The following is a 17,430-nucleotide window of genomic DNA, read 5'->3' as shown; positions in this document are numbered from 1 at the left end:
GACCTCCTGAAACAAAATAAAACAATCGCTTCCAATTATTTATCACCAACCATTCCACTTTCGTTCCCTCGGACAGGGGAACCCTTACACTAGCAGACAAATACTGTACCCTTCATCGAGTTCATGCAGGCCGTCTCACTCACTGCCTAGAAGACTGGTTTTCCAGAGTTCATTCACACCAACGGCGGGGGCTTTTTTTCTCACGTCAACGTGATGACATTGAACAAATTTTGCTCGTATAACCGGTATCACGAAACTTATCGAAAAGAAATGAAACTGTTTATCAGTTGTCTGTTTGCCGTCCGCTGAAAATCTACGCTGTGAAAATTTTCATCGAAAAAAATCACTTAACAATTGAAGTAGGCTTTGAGCATGTTCGGCAGGCTTTGCCCAATTTCACTGGTACGTCATTGGTGGATGGTCTCCATGGACGAACCAGAGATGACTCAGCGCGTTGCTACCGCTACCAGTAGCAGCATAGGTTTTGTGATAAACAAAAGTTTTGACGATACGGTGATTTCAACGCATGGACGCACAACGAAACCGTGATGGGAAGGAGATTAGTTTTTATATTTTGGTATTTTTGTTTTGCACGATGCTGTGAAAAACCAACCGGCAAGAAGCGGAGCCGGAGATGTTGGTAGCCGAGAAGCGCTACAAACAACTGCTCAATCTTCTTAATACCAATGATAGTTGAGTCGTGAGAGCTTTGGAGTATTGTTGTTTTGTATTTTTGTCCCACCGTTTCGCATGCGGGTGGAAAATTACAGCGTTGTAAACGCAAAATTCAACTGCCAAACACTTCCGAAAATTGATTAGTGGATCTTTCGTGATTCTTGGTTGATCTATTCATGAATTTTTCGCTGAATCACTTTGATTGTTATTGACTACTAATTGTTGGAAATTGCTTCATAAAACACTTCATAGTAAAATTAACCAAATCCAAATATTATTATAGAAGCTTCTTGGCAAATGGTTTTGGAATGAGATTGTGCCGTTTATTTGTAAATACACTGAAACTTAGTAACAAGTGCGTTCTAGGGTTAAGGCCAATCTTGCGCAACAATGTAAAATGATGTTGAACCAAATAATTATTATTCAATGATCCGATTCGACTGATGCATCCCACACTAAGCACGTTCTATGAGTCAAGATGAATGTTAACTCAGCAAAGCAAGTACCATTTCGGTCCATCCAAGCAGCATCGAAAGGGCGTTTACCTCTATTGTATAATTTTATAGCTCATTTACATGAGCTTCAACCCCCGTTGTATGGTCCATTCATTTCGGTTAGCTTCTGGCTACCCTTGGCTTCAATTGAACAGAATTGAGACACTTCTAACACTTGCTTGTAAATTAGCCGGCAGGTGGTCGAGCTGATATATGCCATTCGGCTTCAAAGTACACATGTTATTCTTTCTCAATTATCCAAAAACCAAGGAACAATTGTATCGTTTCATGGAAGCTGCCTGGAATGAACTTGAAAGGTTTCGGCTACATTAGACAATTTTTGCGTATATAAACCTTGTGGTCACTTGGCATTACATCAGTGGTTCGGTTGAGCAGTTCAAGTGGTATAGTTCCGAATACTAGTGTCCAGTAGTCCAACTGAATTGAGGATAAGATGAAATTTGTTACGTTGGTGACTATTTTAGTGCTGGGAACTGTCTATAGTGCACCGACAGATGATGAACACATTGCAGGACCTAAGTCGGACGAGGCTGCTGAGGAACGAATCTTCGATTTAAGCAGAAAATCTCGGCAGTTGTTAGGTTTGTGAAACAAAATATCGAATAAACTGTAAAACATTTTTCGTAACACCGTTTCAGGATCTAGTTTCGGTTACTCTCCGTATGGCAACGGCATTAATCAAGGAATCGGAGGAATCGGAGGTTATCCGTACTCGTACAACCAACTAGCGACGGGGTATTCTGCATTTCCAGCAGCTGGTGGATATCCGTATGGTGGGTACGGAGGCGGACAGTATGGCGGCTACGGTGGATTGTACGGGAATGGACTGTATTCCAATGGTGGATTATACGGTGGCAACGGATTGGGATTCAGTCCCTTAGCTGGTGCCTACAGTTCGACTCTTTACAACGGCGCGCAACCGCTGTATAACGATCCTTACAGCCCCTTTCCAAACAGAGGATTTTTTCCCGGCTCACCTTACTATAGACGACCCTACTGATGATGACGAAGTGCCAGATGATGAATGGGTAGAGTGAATCGGAACATGTTTTGTCGCTACATAGAAAATTCGGAAATATAGAACTTGACAGTTAAAGTTTAGTGTTTATGTTGATTCGCACAGCTGTAGTTCAAGTAAGGGCCTATAGTAATCAAAAGTCAAAAAAGGCACAGATTATTACACCGAAACGCAATGTTTGTTCTGATGTCTTGGATGTAGTGATTCAAAATGAACTGCAAAGTGATGATTTCAGTGCAGCTCCTGCATATCGATAAGTCGAAGACGACACTAACTCGAATGAAAAACATTTTACAAAAAAGGTAGTAGTCTTTTCATGTTTTTATAAAATGTATCTTTTTGCAATTGAATTGTTATTTAATTGCTTCAATTGCTAATAATTGCTAATGCTGTTTCACGATACTCTAGAAACACAAACATTATTCCATAAAGTTTAGCTTGAAACAATAGGGGAGGGTGGTCCTAGCCTAGACCATTTGGAGCTATTTAAAGTCGGTCGTTTAGCATCGTATATTAAAACAGCAGAATTCTTGTATCTCTAGAAACGGTGATTCTTAGTAGCCAACCTTTTGGTCCCAAGTCGACAAACAGTTTTTTGACGCGAAAACATCTTACTTTGCTATGGGGCACCTTTTTAAAATTTATCCTCTGGAAGAGTGATGAGTTTTTGATTTTGTATATTTCTTTATGTATCTAACGTATCAACATAAATTTACTACATGCCATCGGAAATATGATCATCATTTTATGATAAAACTTTTAGTTGTAATCATAATTAATTCGAAACTTGAAGGGAAAACAACTGCATTAAATTCAGAAGAAATTATTCGTATTCACGTCAGGGTTATGTCTTTGACATTACCCACTCACCTTTTTGCCTTTCTCATGTAGAAAGGTTATGCAATTACTTGAAAAGGTCTCATGGTCCTATACGGAATTCCTGAATTTCATCCGGATCCGACCTCCGGTTCCGGAGTTATAGGGTAAAGTGAGTTCAATATTGTAACCGTCACTTAAACCGGCGAAACAAAAAACGTAAAAAATTTTCTAAACTCTTCTCAAAACTACACAAATTGATAGTCATTATCAGTAGGCACTAAACAAACCGATTCCGGCTATCCTGGTTCCCGGTATCCGGTTCCGGAAATAGTGGTCATATATACCAAAATGGATCTCACTCACTTTTCTCAGGGATGGTTTGACCGATTTCCACAAACTTAGATTCAAATAAAGGGTCTCACGGTGCCATAGGGAATTCCTGAATTTCATCCGGATCCGATTTCTGGTTCCGGAGTTACAGGGTAAAGTGTGTTACATATTGTACACCGTCACTTAAATCGGCGAAACAAAACACGTAAAAAGTTTTCTAAACTGGTCTCAAAACTACACAAATCGATAGTCATTATCAGTAGGCAACTAAACAAACCGATTCCGGCTATCCTGGTTCCCGGTATCCGGTTCCGGAAACACCGAAAATAGATGGCATATATACCAAAATGGATCTCACTCACTTTTCTCAGAGATGGTTTGACCGATTTCCACAAACTTAGATTCAAATGAAAGGTCTCACGGTCCCATACGGAATTTCTGAATTTCATCCGAATCCAACTTCCGATTCCGGCATTATAGGGTAAAGTGTGTTGAATATTGTACACCGTCACTTAACCCCTTAACGCTCAAGGGAAATATGTTTCCCTTCTATAAAAATCGTTATAGATTCTTCAAGTACTATTAAATCGATGATTTTGATTACTGAATGTTAAAGAAAACTTATTTCCAATGCGACAAATGTGTTTCTGAACGAATAAGTAAAAAGAACCAAACTCCAACAAATTTTTAATTTTACAAGTGACTTAATCCCTCATACGATGTAATTCTTAAACACTTAATTTGTCAAATGACGGAAAATTTTATTTGGAATGACTTAATGTTAGATGAGCTTGAATTTTACTGGTTTCGACTGTAACTTGCGTTCTGCTAGCAGGTGCGACTGTATAAATTTAAATGCACCTTTTACCAGCCAAGCAGATGCATGCTTCTGTGGCTCAGTCGATTAACAGACGTACTTGCGATCCGATGATTCTAGGTTCAAGTCGCGGCTGTTGCTATCAGTATTCTTTTATCTAGATCTGGACGGACTTAGTCTGTGGCCATCCACGAGGATGTTCCTTTGCGGCCATCAAAACTCTAGAACCTCTGATAAATATTAATTGTAAAATAATACATTGTAATTTACAAATACCTTCTCTCTCCCTCTCCCCATGATTTCACACCCCCCTCTCTTTTGAATACAAACCCGGCGAACGACCAAAATTAGGTTAAAGCCGGGTATAAACAAACGATATATAAAAAAAAGTATTCTTTTATTTTATTTCAATGAATTTCATGTTATGGAGTTTTAGACACAATATTAAATTTTCTTCCACGTAAATTTGCGCCAACTGCGACGCTCCATTTATGTGCATCTAATAAGATGTAAAATCACAGGGTTTTTTTTAAGTGTGTAGCGGGATTCCCGGGTCAACATAATGAAATGAATTCAATTCCGCTGAGAACGATGGAACAGAAAAAGAGTGTCATGCTTTCGTATCGGTGCGGTTAGTTCGTTTAAATTAAACAGCTTCGATTACCGGTCATTGGCCATAATACAGCTTGAAGATTCTGAGCACTTCTCTTTATGTACTGGAGAGACGTGATCAAACCAGTAATGATTTTGCATAGTAATCCGTTTGGGAAACCGTATTTCGATTCGAGATAATCTAGATATTTCATGTATTATTTTATTTACTCACGATTGTTTTATTTACTCACGACGGAAGAAAAAAGTTTTCGTTGATTTGCATCGCTGAAGTTTCTCGGTTCGTAGTAATCAGATAACAGTGTAGCTCAAAATGATTAACACCAACACTAACAGGAGGACATTAAGTATTGGATAACTAGAGGAGTATCGTACAAGAACATTTTTACTCCAATATTGATTATTTTATTTAGTATTCTGATTCGAGTATAGAAGTTTTATCTTGGTGTTCAATTATTTTTCGATTCAGCAGATTTGAAGAACCTATGTGTGGGCAGACTCCGTGAGAGTCATCATCATGCTGTGAACGTTGCATAAAAAGAGTATTCTATCAACGGAATATTAGTGTATCTTCTGACATTCGTGAATATGTTCCGACCAACCAACCTTTGACGACCAAAACTTGGAGGCAGGCTCAACCAGAATAGCACATGGACTGGAAAGTCCCGGGCCTAATAAAAAGAACACGATTTTTTTTGTTCAAAATTAACTTTATTCATCAACGTAATCGCCATCAAGAGTAACGCAATCATTCCGATCTAATATTTCAATGACACTTTTGTAGAACGATTTATCTTTTGCCTCAAAATAGGCCTCAGTTTCAGCGATAGCTTCTTCTTTCGTGCGAAATATCTTACCGGCGAGCATTTTTTCAGGTCTGCGAACAGCCAGTAGTCGCTGGGAACCGAACTTTCTGAAAGAAAAGTGTTGAAGAATTTCCACTCTATATCACACGGCAAACTTATTGTATTCATTTATAATTTTTCTTCTTTGTCGAATAGCCTTATTCAAGCACTACCTATCGTAGTTCTTTAAATTTCTCTGAATCGTACGCTGCTCTAAATTCCCCGTATAGATGATGAATCGAATAGTTTTACTTTGGAATTTGGCTCCGTGTTCGCATCTAGTGTTTTCTTTTTAAAGACCTTATGTAGTATTCATCGATATTGACGTTACTTGCAAATAATAACCTGGAATTGGCGCTGTTTACATCGAGTACACTATGGACAGTTTTATTGAATAGTTGTAGAGTATGCTGATCACATGATGAATTTCGTCCGGAGGAGTAGGGTTTGGTTAGGGAGTAGATATCGACATTACTTCGTATCGCATAAGGCGTTGTTGTTCGATTGATGGTTATCGAGTGATATCTTGCCAGTGTTACGACTGTCTAATAAAAAACCTAGTGATGGTGGTAATGGCATCCATTGTCTTAAAATTGTCATACAAAATGATGCAAAAGCAGTTCGCATCGGTACGTGCTGGTACGGGAGAAGAAATTATATTTTACGCGATGTTAAAGGAATGCGAATTTATAGGAATAGGAATTGAAGACCTTTAATCATCGTTTCTGCTTTTCGAAACCACGATCCACTTGAAAAATGGGTTTCCATAGGAAAATAAAACATCTTGCATTTAACTATTAATCAAGTGCATTGAGTATTGTTTTTGTATGAAATCAAAGAATCATTTTCTAGTAAACTTGCAACAGATAACAATACATTTTGAACAGATCCAATCGAGATAGAATCCGAGATCATGTGCAATAAATGTTTTTTACTGCAAGTGAAATATATCACGGAAGTTCTTATTTTCTGTCATGATAAGTCATAAAATGATACTACTCGTCACGACTTTCTGGTAATGGCTTTAGATAACTTGCTATATAACAGAACAACCGCCGATGGAGCATGCTATTATTAGCAAACGCTTATCTGTAAGTAAGTGAGTATTCTTCCATGAAAATAACTATAAAAATGCTACTACCACTTCCATTCACTTTCAGAAACATTATGGTTTCCAGCACGGCAGTTCTGGTAGCAGCATTCATAGGGTTAGTTTTCACTGTTCCACAGTATCATGCAGGTTTCCTGTCATCTTACGGCTTGGTTCATTCAGATGGACGTGTCAATGTTCCCAATGACGCTCCGGCTTACATTCCCGCTGCTCGTCGAAAACGTGAGGCCGTTTTAGTGATCGATGATGATGCGGGGAATAATGAAACCGATGGCGTTTGGATTTCCAACTGGAATTGATCGAAGTAGTTCGGTGGACTGCTATATGTTCGAAAAAGTAAAAAATTGCGGTGAATATACCTATAAAGAATCAAAAAGTTAATTTTTATGCAAATATAAAGCTTATAATCGAAAAGTGCTTTCTAATCGATCATACTACATGTTTGCACTTCCAATCTGCCAGTCGTAGTGGTGTAAAGTGGTTCATACTCTGGACAGTTTATATTTTTTTAACCCTGACCGAGTAACTGGATAGCACTGATCATTATGGAATTTAGAGGATTAATATCAAGTTTACTTAATTCATTTTATATCATAGGTCTTTAATTCAATTTTTTGAAGCGATGGAGGCACGTCGTCTGACGGAATTAAGATTAAAGCTTGTTTCGTGGGAAATCATGCTTCTCCAAATAAAGCAAATGCGCTTGATGTTGATATTCACATATCATATTATTTCTTGCTTTGATACGTTTCTCAACCTTGAACTGAATTTGTTTGAGTTTACCGCAGCTGAAATATTTGCGTCATATGACAGTGCTGTCTAAATCCTCATTTTTTACCAGAACCATTCACGGCATCAGTGTATCACAATGCAAGTATCATTGGTATGCTGTACTGTGTCATATCGATCATACTGCATGTCAGTCTCATATCGATTTTGAGTTAACTTGATTAATGAAGTCTATTCTTAATATGCTTTCAGAAATTGTAATAAAATTGTGGATTTGTTCAATAAAATGTTAACTCTTATATGTGTCATATGTAAAGAACTCGCATATCAGTCTCATTTTGAGCAAATTTTAGTAAATAAATCTGTATTGAAAAAAAACACAATTTGAGAAAATTGATGCAATTTTTATTGGAATCGATAGAACGATCAATATAATTTAATGTTTGAAGAGGATTTCAAGTAAATGTTGGCCGCGGTATCGCTTTAGATGGCCCATGCACAAAATCCCTTTTTGGCACACTCTCTCCAACATATCGGCCGGTATTTCAGGAATTATGCCTCGACCCATAATCCACACCAAACAGTGACTTTTTCTGGATGAATTGGTAGCTCTTGCAATGCTTCTGGCTGGTCTTCCCTCCGGATTCGGCTTTTTGCTAGTTGATGTATCCATTCATCCAGAAATGAGTTTCGTCGCTGAACACAATTTTTCGATTAAAAAGTGGATTTTTCTTTGATGAACTTTGATTAAATTATAGATCAAACAACGATTCATGATTCAATCATAGACCAAACTGAACAAGTTTGATAATGACACAAGACACGATTTACGCGTGATCTGCCAAACACAGTGTTGTCATGAGATAAGAACCTGAAAAAAGCATCTGATTGCCTGAAAAAAAGGCTGGAGTGTTCGTGAAAGTGATCCAATGGACAGTTAAATCACCAGGAACCATCCGAACATTTCAATGAAAAGACCAAAGTTTAAGTAGGTTGTGTACAGAAAACCATCCATTGTGTACAGAAATCCGGAAGGCGAGTACGGATGTGTTGAAATAAGCGTTCACTTCATCTGTTCCGGAACAATCTGCGGTGCGAAATCTAAGAAAATTACAAACCATACAAAGAATATAAACTTGTGATAAAAATTTCCGGAGACGGTGATAAAAATTTCCGGAGAAAATATTCAAATACGAAAAGTCCATAAATATCGTATACATCAGATATACATTCGCTCATAGAATCTCAGGATACTATCGGATTCAAACCTTTTCTTCAAGGTTTTGATGTAAATAAAAAGAACTTTTCTGAAATAATTAAGTACGAAATATGACCATTTTTATATAAAACTATCCATACCTATTTCAATAATTGTCATAGAGATTTGATGTTTTCTACAATTTTACGAATTTTTACAAAATTTAACACTTTGTTGAACAAATCATTTCTCTAGAATTGATTTGAAAAAAAGTTAGAACGAAAAAACTGATTTTTCAAAACCTTTTAGTAATATTACTGAATAATGAGTTAACGGTTATAATTAGCGAAATGTTCTCTTCTGCAAAGTTATCAGAAATTGCAATGGCTACAACATTGTCGAGGAAAATCTATTTGTCGTTTCACGCGTGTAGAGCATGGTCGTTCATTCACATAAGATCGCGTCAATAACCCCTGCAACTTTGCAGAAGACACCAACAAAGAAAAGTTTATGTTAAGGTTGCCAAATAATTAAAGGCATGAATTTGCAGTTTTGAACTACTGTGCGTTGACTCAACCTTTTTAGAATTTGAAAGCAACATCGCTAACCGCAAGGAAAAAAAAGTCATGCGATTTCACATTTATTTATTTGAATCAACAGACATAATTTAGTCCAAATGATTACATGACAAATTTCACATTGCACATAAAATGCGCGTAGATGGAGCGCCATAGTTCTCGCTTATTTATATTCCATGTAAAATTTTGTGATATGAAAATTAAAAATTGATATTCAAATTCTGAGACCGACGTATTCGAGCGTCAAAGATGACATATTTTTGCAGTTGTTTTATGGCATAAATTATCCGTTCTGCTTTCACACATGTAATTTTAGGAACATGTAAGGACAGGTACCACAGATTCGAGTACTTCTTGCAGTCATTGAACGTGTCAAGTTTTTATTAATTGTGTCACCTGTCAATTTATTATTTTTAAGTAGTGTGGTGAAGTTAGCAACGCTCATGGTGATCACTTCAGTTTTCGGAGAAAATGAGCATCTAAAGTTTTCTAGAGTACCTCATAACAGTTTTTCGGTATACGAATATTATACCGAAGAATAAACGAGAAAAAAAGTCTTGGAGTCCAATGCAGAAGTTAAAGATCTAGAAGTGTTTAGATTTAACTCAAGGGTTTAATTTAACTCAAGACGAAAATTCAAAGCCACCTGTAGAAAAAATTAATTTATGGTAAGCGAAAATCCGAAAAAAACGATCAATCAGAAAGAAATTGAATCTTTCACGAAGTTTTAGTTACCTATTAAAACCAGACAAGTGGTTTACACGTTAATCTGATTCACGATGGTAAATGGTGTGATTTTTCCATGTGTAAATGCGGTTTTTTTGGTAAAAATATACATCGTTCGTTGTTCGATTATCCGTCGAATCACGTTCAGTTGCTATTACCAAGAAGTGTGTTTTATTTCATATTAATGAAGACGGAAATACTTGATAGCTTGAAAATTTAAACTACATATTAGAAAACACCACATAGCATCGCGGCAATAAAATTTCGAGCCACATTATTAAATTTTCTTCCACACCTGAACCCGGCAAAAAAATAAAAACCTTTATCCGTACCCAATCCGAACCCGAAAAAAACTCCAAACACGACCAAATATTTTCACCCGGATCCGACCCGTACCCGTTGAAAATGGAAAAATCGGCACCCGTACCCGAGAAACATATCTTTTTCTGTAACCGAACCCTACAAATACCCGTCGGGTTCGAGTTCGGGTTCGGGTCGGGTTTCGGGTACATATATCCAAAACCCGGCCATTTTTAGCTTTCATGCATGGATCCCAAGCGTCATATTTAATTTCATGAGAAAATTACCAAAACAATTAAAAACTGGCGTATCTCTCCACTAGTATACATTTACACATCGTGGACTTGATTATACTTCATTGATTTGCGATGACCTACTACTACCTACGATAAACAATAAGCATTATCATAGGCAGCAATAAAAGTCTTCGGTTATGAGCCCAGAAAATTATTATAGCTATGATTCAGTAATCTGGAAACTTTTCTGCTGTACATCAGAATTATTAATGATCATCCTATATTTAGCCTAAGTCGGCATTCAGGCAGCCTTAAAAGCGACAAAAAGGCCTATTAGCGTTTTTATGCTCTTATCAATTTGTGGGTAGGGGACGGTTAAAGTGTGATGAGTTAGCCGATGCCTTTCACGCAGCCCACCTGAGTTCGATACCCAACCCCGCACAAAGGGCCAGAATGCTTTCCTGGCCTAAAGAGGCGAATGACTTTAAGGTTAATATTTCTATAATTGAAACAAAAAAAATAGGGTTTTTTAATGCTAAATTGTAAATTGAAAAATGTGTGCCTTTTTCGCAAGCAAAGAATCATTAAGGATTACTGGAAACTAAAAAGGGTTTGGAAAGCCTAATGTACCAATAACAACCACTCAGTTAAACCATTGGTTGACTTACTTTTTTGCGATAGTTTCGAAATAAAATTAAATATTAGTTGAAGTCAGTGAATTTTGAATAAAACGAAGAGTTTTAGACGAGTGTGATAAAAAAAAAATCTGCACGCAGAATCGCAGGCCATCAAACGTTTTGTAGAAAGCTAGTTGCCATTCTAAATGGCTTAACCTAACAATTTGACCGAGACAAAGCACAACCACGCGAAACAAGTTGTAACTGGAAACCTTGAAAATCGGTCAAGACAAAGGGGAGGAAATTCGCACGGAAATTTGCGGTACCTGTGAACTCAGGTGACATCGGATGAAGATTTGCATGTTTGCGCGACACGGTCTGGTTCCTGGCCTGTTCAGTTTGATATATAAAAGAACACCATCGAATCGGAAGAAGTATAGTTAAAGATCAGTGTCGAAACGAGTGCTGCTGGGTGTTGATCATCTGTTCGAAACGTTGCCAAAAGTTTACTTGTGCCGTGAATGTCAGGAACGCCTACGCGCAGGTTGGCAAAATAAGCTATTTTTTTTCGTTCTTGTTCTAGAATATCCACAGTGTCAGTCATAGTCGTGACTGATTAGAGACAGTGGTTAGTGATTCCAGCTATAGGGATTTTATATTGAAATTATTTTATCATTGCATCATTAGAAACCGTACCAAAGAAGAAAATAATTTGAATGTATAGGTTTGGCATTAAAATCGTTAACAATCTGTTCAAGGTTGTCTGTTAAAAAGGCACCAAGTGGGCGTTGATCTCATCAGAAAAATATGCTATCTACCATTTGCAGTGTTATTTTGGACATCAAGACAATCAATCAAAAGCTGCGTATGTCCAATGATGTTTGTCGTTCAACTTCTACGTAATTCTATTGTGTTCGATATTGGATTTCTTGTTTAAGTATCAAAAAAACAACATTTGCATTGCATTACGTAAATTTGTATACCAGCGCCAAATTGTAGATTGACTATCTCTAAAAACAAACTACGTTTGAATAAAAGAAAACAAATCTTACGAAACTTATTGATAGTTAACGTGTTGTTAATGCATAATATTACTTATGTTCATTTTTAGAAAAGAAACGAGAATGAATCCAGTTTTGCTGTTGCTATTGACTATCGCCCCGGTAGCCTTTACCTTTCCCCAATTGCCGATTACCGAATCTCAGCAGGATTCTGAGATTCTACAAAAGCAACAACAACAACAACTGACACCTGTCGAACAACTATCCGAGCAGCAAGCGACTGATGAGCAACCGGTGCAAGTACCGGAAGAGGCTCCGGCCGTTAACCCAGAAGATGTTGCTTCGATCAATCAGCAATCGGTGAATGCGAATGAAAACACTGCTCGCCGGAAGCGACAGTTTGGTGGAATTGACGTTGACATCGATGTGTACGGCGGGGGTTTCGGTGGTCCTGGATACTATGGTGGCTATCCGGGATACGGATACGGTGGATATGGAGGCTATGGGGACTACGGGTATGGTGGATATGGAGGATATGGCGGATACGGAGGATACGGAGGATATGGATATCCTCACCACCATCACCATCATCATCATCGGGGATGGTAGGAGTGTCAACGAAGTGTGTGTTTAGTGTTTAGGATATTGAATCAAATTTTTTATTTTGTTTTGTAATAAATTGTGTGTGAATTACAAGAAACGTGTTGGAATTGTATGCTGTAGGATAATCTCTAATTTTGATACCAGTAGATTTTGAAGAATCCTTGAAAAATATTTAATCATTGATTGAATCTGTTTGAAATGTTATTGCTAAATTAGAGATTTTTACCCCAAGAAATAATGTAAAGGAATTAAATTCTGTGTTCATCTTTCGTTTCAACAGATTACAACGATCCAAAAGATACATTTAGGTTTAAAGCTAACAATTAAAACTAACAATTACAGCTAAACCACTAACCCTATAACTAGTTGATGACAGCAAGCATTACAAAGCAGCTTCCTTAAAAGGCGAGTTAGAAGAGAAAAGCGGGTAGAGCAATTCCAGAAATGTTTAGCAGATCATCAGACTCGACCTTCTCCGATTTGGATGAAACTTTGCACATGGCTTCAGTATGGCAAACCGTAAGTTTTGAACCGATGGAGAGGTCAATCCGACTCACGACTGGTTTTTAAAAAGGGCATATCACAAAAGTTGCCTTTTTCAAATCGTTGTAACTCGGAAACCGTTAATTGTACAAAAATGACGTTCAGGAAGACATTGTAGGGAATTGGTTGGGCACTCTAAAAAAAATATACACTGAAAAAAATTGATATTTTGGATGGGATAGCCATCAATCTGTAGGTTTTAATAAGAGCTTGAAATAAAAATTATCAAAAAAAATCGAAACCCTTTTTTTAATTTAATTTTTTTTGTTCATTTTGAAATTATTGAGCCCTATTGATTCCCTACAACTTCTTCCTGGACGCCATTTTTGTACGATGAACGGTTTCCGAATTACAACGAGCCCCGTAAACTGTTTTAGCTGTAACTTCTTCATTTTTTAAAAGGCACGGATGGGATAGCCATCAATCTGTAGGTTTTAATAACAGCTTTAAAATAAATATTATAAAAAAAATTAAAATCATGCTGTTTTTATTTAACTTTTTCGGATTATTTCGTAATTATTGAGAAAACGAATCAAATAATTCTTTGTACAGATTTTAAGCAGCGAGAAAGTTTTCTCAGAACTTATTCTTTATGTTCAAGTGGCCATAAAGTGCCTCGCGTACTTTAGAGCTCTAATAAAGTGGACATTTTCCTTGGTTACTTGGAGAGACGTCGCTTAACTTTTAATTTGATATTGATCTTGCCAATTTGAGCATTCTTCTTAGAATATAAAGTATAAAATGGCAGTAAAAATCCATCATGATAATCATATTGAACATTGATATCTAATAGCCACTTATTATGTGCGCTAAATCATTAGAAAGCAAGGAAAATCTATTAGTTTGGCGCTTCTACAGAACAATCTTTTCATTGATTCATTCAAAAACTTTCTGATTTGTTAAACTCGCGCTCACAATAACCAATATCATTTATCTAACTCCATTACACACAATGCATCAACTGGTTAACGATATCAGAACTTTTTCTCCTGCCTATAGCGGTTTTCTAGAACAGTCATATGCATTCCGTTATTGAGTCATTTGGCAAGCAATAATGTTGATTTCCAATTAAGCAAGTGGCTCGAAATGCCGAACAACATGAATCAAGTGTGCATGTGAAATCTCCACACAAAACTATTCGTTGCGCGCCAAACGAATTTTTCAACGATCTAGTATTCGTTTTTTCGACGACCAAACACTTATGCAACTCGTTGCGCGCCAAACATCAATCGTAGATCTAGCTATCATTGGCGAGTTTTTCAGGGGAAAATTCCATTGTCCATACAAAAAAAAAAAAACCGGTGGGGGTAAAAACTGATCAAACAACAAAAAATATCATGTAAATCCGTCCATCCGTTCTTACTTGAAGCGATTACAAAGAATGATCTCTGCATTTTTATATATATATAGATATATAGATATATAGATAGATAAGTCGGTGAAGAGGTATTTTTGAGAACACTTCTTAAAAATCATGATTTGCGGTGTCTACAGTATCTCAGCGCAGACTAATCAGAAGTGAACAAATGAACGCAGCATAGTTAGAGTAGAAGTTTTTCTAGACCCCAACGCTTCTGTTTGATTTTTTTTTAATTTTTTTAATTTTTGGTGGTTACTCAAAGTGAAAACGCCATTTTGAAGCTGTTAAACCTTCCCAGAGTAACAACGAAAAGGAAAACGATGGGGTCTGGTTTTTTATATGTAGAAAGTGTGTGCAAAAATTGAAAAAAATTGGTGCAGTAGTTTTTGAATGACGATGGACACGGATTTTCAAAACCTTTCGCGGAAAACGCGTTTAAAGATTTTTGTCTCTAAAATCAATGGAAACAATTAATTATTCCAGGGAGCTCGTAGGGTCTAACATTTTCAAAAAATCATATTTTTTCTTTCATAATTTATTATAACGAAACATTTGAAGAATGTTTTGTCAAGTTTTGAAGTCAATCGAAGTAGAAATCTTGGGCCTGTGCGCCGAGCTCTTACTTCTTCGTAGAATGAGATAACCATAGATAAAGGTCAATAACTTCCAGAGTTTCGTTCCAATAGGCTTGAAAATTTCACAGAAAATTCTTCAAATGTTTTACTATAAGAAAATACAAAGAAAATAATAAATGATTTTTCAAAAGTGTTAGACCCTACCCGCCCCTTAAGGTGAAATGTAGCGTCAAAAAATGCGCACAAAATTTTATCCGCTTCAGTTGAACGAACCGTCGCACAAAGCGTACCAAGAAAAACGGACACATAGAAACAAGAACTTTTTTCAATGATTGAGCGCAGTGGGCTTACCTCTCGTTATATTTTCCTGTAAAAAAGACTGGACGTAATGGATTTTTGAATTCTTCACACTTTGAATATATGCTAATTCAATCATTATTGTTAGTGATTACTCTTACACTAGAGCTATAAATCATGAGTAATTATGAATGATTAACATGAGGTTATATGTATATGTATTGACTAACTTGCTAACCATGTATATGCCTGAGTTTAGTAGCAAGCATGGATTCTCCTTCAAAAGAACGATTGAAGACAAGAGAACATTCAAATATTTTCGATATCTTTGCCAGTCGTTCACCAGGCCCTTCCCGCCGATGAGATAGAATTTACGTAAAAGTATTTGCTTGACTCGCAAGAGTTCATCTTACCATGCAGTTAAAATTATTTAGTGAATCTTTTCTCAAGCACATATTTGGGGCACGAAATTAAATATAAAGTTATTTCGTAGCTCATTATTATTCAATCGATTTTGAAAGGAAAATCAAGCGTTGATTCATTGTATTCATAATAATTGAAAAACCAATGAATTCCAATAAGTTTTCCATGCTGACTGGCTCGAAGCTGACCCTCAATGTTTATCACTTTGTTTGTATATCAGGTTAATGAACGATAATACTTGGCTTGTATTCATTTCATTCAGTAGCGTTGAAGTTTTAGTTTTGCTATAAAAACTGCTACAATCTAAAATAATACCTGTTATACGATATTACACAGCTAAGCATTATTGCTTCAGCAACATCAATGCATTGCACTCAACAGAGTTGGACATTATTAGCATTATAAATGACAGCTACTTAGAAAATAAACGATTTCTTACAATACTAATTTTATTGTATTTAACTCGTTTTTATTTCAACACAAAACTCAATACTGCATAAATTCGCGTCATTATTTGATATGTAATTTTTGCTCACGATATAATGCCACCGTGCCCACCGTGCATTTCTCACACCACCTCAATACGAAACAGTAACGCGCAAGCAATAAAAAAATGCGAAAAAGTTTATGTAAACTTTTTCAATTTTCGGTTGTTTTAGCTAAAATTATTTTGAGTTGCATTTTCAGATTCTTTGTGAAATTCTGCTACAAACACTAGTTTTCGGTTCTAAAACCATCCCTGTGGAACGGAACAGTGACCGTTTATACATTTCAAAAACCAATTACGGCGCGGCAAAGCAAAATTTCACAATTCTAAGAATACTTAGTTATGATAAATTTGATTTCGAAAACTTAAGTGTTTTTGGTTTTTCGAAAATCGGTCTAGTTTTTGAATAATTGATCAAAAACGCGATTTTCGCATTCCGCTACATTTCACCTTAAGCTTGCAAAAAGCATGCATCTTTTTGTTTATTTGATCAGAAGGTAGAGCTATCCGCAAACGAAAGTTTGAAACATTACAGTAAGAAGTGCAAATCATTGAGATAGAGCAAAGATATGTACGGTCCTAAATTACTTCCTTGAGGTACTCTAGAACTAGCTGCAAACGGTGATGTTGTACAGTTTCCTTTTTTTACTGACATATATCGACCGATAAGATATGAATGTATTTAATCCAGTAAAGTAGCACCAATGCCAAGTTTAAGTTTAAGTTTAACAATTGGTATTTGATGGTTTATTTTATCAAATGCCGCCGAGAAATCAGAGTAGGTAGCGTCTACCTGTAGACGCGATTGCATGGATCGGATGATAAAAGATGGTCAAGATACTAGGTTCATTTGCCGTTTCAACCTTCCGAGTGAACGGACGTGCTTTGTGCTTACTGCGAAAGCGTTGAAAACCAGTGCCGTGTGTGATAAAGTGACCGGACGATCAAAACTAGATTGCTATTGTGTAATAGACAATAGTGCTTTTTCCTGTGAGAGGTTTTTTTTGTTGTTTTA

The 17,430-nt window shown here is 36.6% G+C and overlaps 2 protein-coding genes across 3 annotated transcripts; both read left to right on the top strand.

Annotated features, from left to right (window-relative positions):
* Positions 1 to 1,561: 1,561 nt before the first annotated feature.
* LOC131426944 (shematrin-like protein 1) lies at positions 1,562 to 2,273 on the top strand. The gene is made up of 2 exons (XM_058589736.1): positions 1,562 to 1,771; positions 1,829 to 2,273. Exons 1-2 carry the CDS (start codon positions 1,624 to 1,626, stop codon positions 2,188 to 2,190), a joined length of 510 nt encoding a protein of 169 aa, XP_058445719.1. The 5' UTR covers positions 1,562 to 1,623; the 3' UTR covers positions 2,191 to 2,273.
* Positions 2,274 to 11,571: 9,298 nt separating this feature from the next.
* Positions 11,572 to 12,827, top strand: LOC131426942 (uncharacterized). 2 transcript variants are annotated; one of them, XM_058589733.1, is made up of 2 exons: positions 11,572 to 11,670; positions 12,238 to 12,827. In XM_058589733.1, exons 1-2 carry the CDS (start codon positions 11,648 to 11,650, stop codon positions 12,734 to 12,736), a joined length of 522 nt encoding a protein of 173 aa, XP_058445716.1. In that variant the 5' UTR covers positions 11,572 to 11,647; the 3' UTR covers positions 12,737 to 12,827. The 2 variants fall into 2 exon arrangements, with proteins under 2 accessions (XP_058445716.1, XP_058445717.1); XM_058589734.1 differs by having other exon boundaries at positions 11,626 to 11,754.
* Positions 12,828 to 17,430: the final 4,603 nt, after the last annotated feature.

This window comes from Malaya genurostris, chromosome 2 (assembly GCF_030247185.1).
Source record: "Malaya genurostris strain Urasoe2022 chromosome 2, Malgen_1.1, whole genome shotgun sequence".
Lineage (NCBI taxonomy): Eukaryota > Metazoa > Arthropoda > Insecta > Diptera > Culicidae > Malaya > Malaya genurostris.
The sequence above is the reverse complement of the archived record's forward strand: the minus strand, read 5'-3'. Positions and strand labels throughout refer to the sequence as shown.

Bases quoted from the DNA above. Each gene is read 5' to 3' on its own strand.
- LOC131426944 (XM_058589736.1), top strand. From the start codon at position 1,624: ATGAAATTTGTTACGTTGGTGACTATTTTAGTGCTGGGAACTGTCTAT. The intron at 1,772-1,828 runs GTTTGTGAAACA...ACACCGTTTCAG, and splicing joins AAAATCTCGGCAGTTGTTAG to GATCTAGTTTCGGTTACTCT.
- LOC131426942 (XM_058589733.1), top strand. From the start codon at position 11,648: ATGTCAGGAACGCCTACGCGCAG. The intron at 11,671-12,237 runs GTTGGCAAAATA...GTTCATTTTTAG, and splicing joins TCAGGAACGCCTACGCGCAG to AAAAGAAACGAGAATGAATC.